This window comes from Lagenorhynchus albirostris, chromosome 5 (assembly GCF_949774975.1).
Source record: "Lagenorhynchus albirostris chromosome 5, mLagAlb1.1, whole genome shotgun sequence".
Classification (NCBI taxonomy): domain Eukaryota; kingdom Metazoa; phylum Chordata; class Mammalia; order Artiodactyla; family Delphinidae; genus Lagenorhynchus; species Lagenorhynchus albirostris.
The window spans coordinates 77,702,280-77,710,438 of NC_083099.1; the positions used below are offsets into that span (position 1 = coordinate 77,702,280).

Below are 8,159 nucleotides of genomic sequence, written 5' to 3' on the forward strand. Positions count from 1 at the left end.
CTTTCTCTTTTTTTTTTTTTTTTGCGGTACGTGGGCCTCTCACTGTTGTGGCCTCTCCCGTTGCGGAGCACAGGCTCCGGACGCGCAGGCTCAGCGACCATGGCTCAAGGGCCCAGCCGCTCCGCGGCATGTGGGATCTTCCCAGACCGGGGCACAAACCCACATCCCCTGCATCGGCAGGCGGACTCTCAACCACTGCGCCACCAGGGAAGCCCTGGTCTTTTCTCTTCCATCCTCTTCATTTCCAGTAGCTGCCAGCGAATGAATTAGGCATCACCTTAGTTATGGGGGTTCTACGTGTAGTAGCTTCTATGTCTCAGCTGTACAAAAATATTTCATACTTTACTGCTATATTTTCTCTTTTAAATCTCTCCATAAGAAGCTAAGAAGTTTAGTAATCATCATGGAGGATACTAGCGAGGCAGCTTGATTTTGCCTGGTCCATTAAATATGTCGCTTTTGATCTTCACCTTTCAAATACATAGCATGATCCTTGCTGCAGAGCCTACTCCAAGGCTTGATTTCTGGAAAGCAAAGGGTCTGGAAATGATCTCTTTGCCCCAGAGAAAACATAAGCAATACCCAGGGTAAAAATTGGACCTGAACAATTTTTCACCTGGGGGTAAAAATTGATAAATGAATCCCCACCAAGAAGTCTTGGAGCGTAACCAGGAAAGCGATGATCAGTATGATCCTTTCACTGGCAAAATCTTAAAAATTCACGACTTCCATTTGCTCCTAAACCCATTGTAACTGGCATCTCTGCACTCCACCCCTGCCCCTCCTATTTCGACTTAAACTACTCTAAGAACATCACAATCCTCATATTTTTCAAATCCAGCGAGTGCCCTCTTTTCAGTTCTGTGGTAGACACTGCTAATTGCCTACCCAACATCTGTGCACATGTTTCTTCCCCAAGTAGCTAAGACACACACCATCCTCCCAAGGAAGACTGTCACAAAGTCTCATCTTAGCTTATCATCAGCCTCAAGTCCAGACAGTACTTTCTTAAAGCTTAAAGGCAAGGTAATTTTCCTAATACATTCATTACACAATGATATGCGAGGGAGCAGGAAAACCGCAATAAGAACTCCCAGTTCGAAAGGGGAGAAAGGAAAACACACAAGTCACTGGTCTATACCACTAACCACGTGCTGCTGGACCGGTATAGTATTCTATTCTGGGAGTGGAGTAAGACCTTTGTTTTGCACTCTGGGAAAAATCTTCCTTACGTATTGCCGCCCTTGGTCATTTCTAGGTGAACTGCCTACCAGGGGTCTATGGATTGCCCTAGGGATCTAGAATGCTCCCAGGCTACTGATAGCTGGACTTGTAGTTTTTTTCAACCATACGATTCCTTTAAAAACTAAGCAGCATGAGGCCTGTTTGTTTCTGGTCAAGTTTGTGTCTTTTTAACCCAGCCAAATATCTTGTCTCCATCTAGTCTTTAAGCCTCAAGATTCTGGTCTTTTACCTACTGGCTCTGTGCTCCGCCCACTTCCCTAGCCATTAGCTTAGCAGCTACTGTCTTGAGGGAATTCAGGCAATTCAGACTCAGTGGGGAGATAATACTCATAATGTGACCTGTGCCAATGTGTCTGGTGAGAACGTTTAACTGAACGTGCCTGAGAAACCCTGGAGACATCAGTTTTGTCACCACTGAGCAAACTCATTTTTTTTAACCTAGTTTTCATTTGGAGTGTAAAGGCTCCTGGCTTTTTCACACCTGCATGGTTCCAAATTATGGGACTCTCAGTAAACTTAGATGCCATGTGCTGGTAGAGGGGGCTTCTATTAACAAAGCTTTATTTATTTTTTTCTATCTTTCTTGCATTCTAGCCAGTTCTATTCTGAATTCATCTCTTGCTTGTAAGACTTGGATGAATGCAGCAAGAATGTGCCTGCTTGCAGTTTCTTTATTGGATTCATTCATTCATTCCATAAGTATTTATTGAAAACCATTCTAAGAGTCAGGCCCTTTGCTAGGTGGGAGGGATACAACGGTGAAACAAAATAGAGTTCCTGCCCTTATAATTTATAATCTAGTGAGTCCATCTGTTGTCCTTTTTTTAAATATTGGTATTTTCTGGAGTTCTGAAGGAACCTTCACTCTTTTTCCTCTACAATGTCCCCCTGCGTGATTATACCTATTCCCATGACTTCAACTCCTACCTCTATGGTGATGACTTGCAAATTTGTAACTCTAACCCCCTACGTTTCTCCGGACCCGCAGGCCCATATTTCTGTCTGTTGGACATCTCTACCTAGATGTCCCATAGCCACCTCAAACTGAACGCTTTTCTTGGCCATACTTTTCCTTAAGAAAGGGGCTCCCCCCACCCCACCCCCCATACTCCCTAAACTGGCTAATACCCCCATCCATCTACCAGGTCTCCTAGGCTGGAAACTTTATCATCCTCCATTCCTTCCTTTCTCTCACTCTCATATTGAGGCAGTCATGCAGTTCTAGTGATTCTCAATAAAATTCTCAGCCAGACTTACCTCTCTGTTCCTACTGCTTTAGTTCATCTTCCCCTAAGCCTAGACCATTACCTGGTCCTTTCCTTGCCTCAAAACCATCTGACCTGTCCTTTACTCTGCTACCAGAATTAGCATGCTAAAAAATTACACGCCCGCTTAACATCTACATTTTTAGTTGCCTACAAGGTAAAAAACCCAAACTCCTTAGCAGAGCATTTAAGGCCTTGGACCCACGTTATTTCACCAGCTTATCGCTTACTATATTCCTCAACACACTAGCTGTGAACTTCTTAGAGCTTCCTAAATACGTGCTGTATGCTTTCATGCCTCTGTGCCTTTCCATGTGGAATGCCTTCTGTCCTCACCCTTTCTAGTCCTGCGAACTCCTCTTCCTTCTTCAAGATATAGTCCAAATGGCATCTCCTGTTTGACACCTTCTGCAGCTCCTGCAGGCCCAGCAAGTTGCTTCCCTGTGTGCTCCTGTACTTCCTTCATTGCTTTGTAACATCTGTAAATCTAACAAGTACAAAAATTTACAGTTCCACACATCTCAGGTGTGGGACTTGTTTTCTTTATGGTTCTATAACTGAACTTTAGCTTTCATGCGCCCACGTCCACAGATATGGAAAACTCTATCTTGACAGTTCAGGATGAACTCAGTCATTTTCAGAGTTTTCTTAGTCCATTTGGGTTGGTTTTTTAAAAATATTTATTTATCTGCATCCGGTCTTAGTTGCGGCATGTGGGATCTTTTAGTTGCAGCATGCGAACTCTTAGTTGTGGCATGTGGGATCTAGTTCCCTGACCAGGGATTGAACCCAGGCCCCCTGCATTGGGAGCCCGGAGTCTTAGCTGCTGGACCACCAGGGAAGTCCCCATTTGGTGTTTAAACTCAGTTCCTGCAAGGCTTTGCCCTTTCTTCTCCTAATATCCTTGAGATTGCTCTAGATGGTGGGCAGGCATTGTGGGGAGGGTGGTCTAGCTTATGGCCCCCCATCTGTCCTCTGCCCCCAGTGTCCTCTGGTAGGTAAGCCACCCTGGGCTTTGGTCATTAGCACCTTCCCAGACTTAAATTTCCAATGCCCTTTGCTCTTAAGTAGTGTCTACACAGGCTGCTCTGTTTTTCATGCCGGGGGAAATCGTTTCCCGGCCAGGTCTGTGCGCCTCCTGCAGCACAGGAAGCTTCTGAGTGTGCTCATCCTCCAAGCTGAAATGCGGGCTCTTGTGGGGGGCTGTCCTCACCTGTTCTGGACATCTTCCCAGCCATTGCTACTTTCCACTCAAGTGCCAGGCTGGGTGAGGGGCTGCACTCAGCGGGGTCAGGCAATGGTCCTTTCTGCTGTGGAAGTCCCCCTCGTTTCTCTGAGATTTCTATTATTCTGCTCCATCTTGGCTCCCAGGGCTCTTTCAAGGGAGTGAGGCAGTAAAGTGAGCAAGTTCTCAGAGTCCCCAAGAGTTCTAGTCATGTCCTCTCTGATTCTTCTCTTACTACCAGGTAGAAGGAAAAACTTTTATCTTTCTTTTTTAAATTAACTTATTTATTTATTTAGTTTTGGCTGAGTTGGGTCTTTGTTGCTGCGTGCAGGCTTTCTCTAGTTGCAGCGAGCAGGGGCTACTCTTTGTTGTGGCGCGCAGGCTTCTCATTGCGGTGGCTTCTCTTGTTGTGGAGCATGGGTTCTAGGCGTGCAGGCTTCAGTAGCTGTGTCACGTGGGCTCAGTAGTTGTGGCTCGCGGGCTCTGGAGCACAGGCTCAGTAGTTGTGGTGCACAGTCTTAGTTGCTCCACAGAATGTGGGATCTTCCCAGACCAGGGCTCGAACCCGTGTCCCCTGCATTGGCAGGCGGATTCTTAACCACTGCGCCACCAGGGAAGCCCAAAACTTTTATCTTGAAGTAAGAAAACTGCTTTAGAATATCTTGTATTCTTTCCTCTCTCATATATGGTATAAACTCCATGCTCTAAATCCTTCAGGCTTTTAGCCTTTTGGTTCAAAAAAACTCCTTTTTCTCTCTCAGAAAACCTAACTCTGAAAGCCAGACTTTTGTGACTATATTCTCTGCTTGATTAAAAATAATTTTGTCGTTTATGTATACATACATGTATATATCATATATATGTATATTCAATTGAGTTTGTTCTAAATTTTATTCTTTTTGCCTCTGAGGTGATAAGTAGCAAGAACTCAATGGGTAGAGGAACGAGGAGCAAGAAGAAACCCCCAAAAAAGAAATCTTTGAATTTTATCTCAAAATATTTTCTTGCCACATAAAATTGTACTGTATTTTATCTGTTTACATGTGGGGAGTTCTCTTTGTGAACATGTCTTAGCCACTTTTGAAGCTCAAGTCCATCGTGGTAGCCACTGGCCACATGTGGATATTGAGCACTTAAAATGTGGTTAATCTGAATTGAGATGTGCTGTAAGTATCAAATACAGACTGGATTTTAAAGACCACTGCCAAAGAAAAGAATGTAAGATATCTCAGTAATTTTTATATTGATTACATGTTGAAATGATAACATTTTAGATATAATAGGTTAAAAATGTATTATTAATTTTACCTTTTTTAATGCAGCGACTAGAAAATTTAAAATTACATATGTGGCTTCCATTACATTTCTTTTTTTTTTTTTTTTGCGATACGCGGGTCTCTCACTGTTGTGACCTCTCCCCTTGCGGAGCACAGGCTCCGGACGCGCAGGCTCAGCCATGGCTCACAGGCCCAGCCGCTCCACGGCATGTGGGATCCTCCTGGACCGGGGCACAAACCCGTGTCCCCTGCATCGGCAGGCAGACTCTCAACCACTGCGCCACCAGGGAAGCCCTCCATTACACTTCTATTGTTCAGTGCTGCTCTAGAACCTGAAACAGTGTTTGGTTATGTCCCAAGTAAATGTAAAGAAAGAGAGAGGGAAGAATGGAAGGGAAGGAGGGAGAGAGAATATGGCTTTAAAGAAGTTTTCATTTTTTTCCCCCTCTAATAGGGGTAGAGAGGGCATTAAGCAGGGATTATTACCTTGAGGACCAGAGTTTGGCCCTCAGCTTCCTGAGAGTTCTTAATATTCCAGAGAAGAGAAGACAGATGACAAGCATATATATCAGTGTGGCATATATTCCAGTGGTTGGAATAGGGCACATCCTCCTTGTACCACAGTATTAAGGATGCCTGATGAATGGAAAACTACCTGGTGAGCATGGACCTAGATCAAAAGCGTGTAGAAATTCTCTGTGGGCTATTTTGCCAGGCTCATGCTCTGGGTGATCACTGCCTATTTCTGTTGGCCCCAGCCTTCATGCTGCTTCTCAGTGGTTCCCTGCACCCCACTGACCTGCTCTGGGACTGGCCCCAAGCCTGATAGCCATTCTCAGTGTCCGTGGCCCCACTGATGCCACCCTGAAACCAGGACCTGTCTATGTGTATGGATGCAGAGTTCCCAGGTTACAGGCCACTGTGGGCTGGGGTGTAGGGAGGGGAGAACATGGACCAGAGCCCAGACTGTTCTAGGCTCAGTCCAGCCTTAGGAGTCTTTCTGTGACAGGGTTCATTCAGTAACTGCCTCAGGGCTTGGTCTGAAGTCAGGCTGAGGGGTTGGGATGTGACGGGGTCGGCCTCCAACTGTGGCTGAGGTTCAGGGAGCTGGACACACCTTTTCTTTCTCTAATATTCAGCCATGCTGTCTAACAGACGGGCAGAGTTTTAGCGCCCTGCATTGTGTCCAGGCCCAGGACACTTGCTCATACCCAGTAAAGTGACTTCAAGCCTCAGATCTAGAGAGGTTTCTGTTCCTCACTGGGGTGTGTCTCAAGGGCCAGAACTAATGGGGCAGGTGAATGATTATATGGAGTGATTTCAGGGACACCAGGGAAGCTGCTAGAACCCTCCAAATGCTCCTTCCATCTGTCTGGTCAATACTGACATCCCTCAGTTAGAGATTCATCTATTTGGATTAGCTTTTGGAACAGGGAAAAATCCCTAGACTAAGCGCCAGTAGATGAGGAACCAAGTCTCATCTTTGCCTCCTATTTGAGGTTGGTATTACCACACCTATCCCTGCCCCACAGTAGAGAATATCCCTCTAGTAACCAGATGTCTGTGTCCCCAAAATCCAGAGTGTCTCCTCCTGAACAATGTAGCATGCACACTAACGTTACTTCATATGCTCAGCATTCCCCTTATTTTGACATATTTTTCGTGTAATGCTGTCCATGAATTTGGAAGAACCTTTTTTTGCCTTTCTTACATGCTTTTTTCACTAGCTCTATTCTCAAGAGTTCTAGACATATCCTTATTTGTAGCTTGTAGAAGTCAGGCCATGTTCTAATAGAAACAGAACCTTCCCTACATTATGCTGTCTTTATTAGCTGCTCGGCTGGTAAGTTGACTTAAGTCATACTCTCACTGAACCTCAGATTTTTCATGCTATATGGAGACCCTACCCAAATCACGTATTAATTGAAGATAATCAATGTAAAAATGCTTTGTAAATCATAGACTCCTCTATAAACTCTAATGGTATATTAAGATGTAAGCTATCATTATTTTCGTGATATTAGTGTTAATTTGCCACAAGTGAACAACTTTGGGTGTCTTTGCTACAGACACAGGGACTTGAGAGCAGGAAGTGGTGATTATTTGGAGGACTAGGGAGTGAATACATTTTAGTACCCAAATAGGCAATGTGATTTGTCAGATCATAATAATCTTTACTTTTTTTTCTCTTATCAGACCCAAAATATGGAGCTGGAATATACTTCACCAAGAACCTCAAAAACATAGCACACCAGATCAAGAAAACATCCGCCACAGATAAGCTGATCTATGTGTTTGAGGCTGAAGTACTCACAGGCTCCTTCTGCAAGGGTCATCAGTTAAATATTGTTCCCCCACCATTGCATCCTGGAGCCGTAGACTGCCATGACAGTGTGGTTGACAATGTTTCCAGCCCTGAAACCTTTGTCGTTTTTAGTGACACACAGGCTGTGCCCCAGTATTTGTGGACTTGCACCCAAAGTCATGTACAGGATTACTCAGGACAAATGATGCTGTCTCCACAGCAGCCTTGGAGGAAACTCTCAAGTGGCAGCTCTGTTGATTAACCTCCACATCATTTTAACAACAGGTATGACCTTCCTTTGGAGGAAACCACTCAAAGAGTGGTTTGAATATGTCAAATAAACTATCATCTTAGCGCCTTCATCTTTGTCTTCCTCTCTTGGGGTTGGGGTGGGTAGATAACAACTAAAACACTCTTAGGACCTCTCCCTCTCCTTCAAGTTGTCCTTTTATCTTCTTTACCATAGGCAAAATACCATAGCAAAAATGTTTTACATGTAGTGAAGAGATTTTCCAGTATATAATCCAATCCTTATATTTTGTAAAATGATGATAGTGTAACATATTAAGACGGCAAGATGATTTTAGATTTTCCAGAGAATCTTATAAAGTGCTTTATATATCAAAATAAATCACCTTTGTCAAAGTAACTGGCTCTGAAAATTATGTGTAAAATGAACTTATTTGCAGTGGAAGGATACCAGACGGCCAATATTCTACTGCTACCCCTTTTGGATTCAGCTATTTCAAGTAATGCCACTCAGGCACCATGAGGCTAAATTATTAATTCACCAAATAGATCTTGGTCACCAGATGTATGTATTTCAGTCACTTTCTTGGTGC

General features: G+C 44.1%; 1 protein-coding gene across 3 annotated transcripts in view; it reads left to right on the forward strand.

The window, feature by feature from the left end:
• The window catches only part of PARP9 (poly(ADP-ribose) polymerase family member 9), a 32,384-nt gene extending 24,761 nt beyond the window's left edge, over nucleotides 1-7,623 (forward strand). For all 3 annotated transcript variants that reach the window (XM_060150482.1, XM_060150481.1, XM_060150483.1), the window contains one exon: nucleotides 7,209-7,623. In XM_060150482.1, the coding sequence (XP_060006465.1) occupies nucleotides 7,209-7,579 (371 nt within the window). In that variant the 3' untranslated portion in view covers nucleotides 7,580-7,623. The remainder of the gene's footprint in view (nucleotides 1-7,208) is intronic.
• The last annotated feature ends 536 nt before the right edge of the window (nucleotides 7,624-8,159 follow it).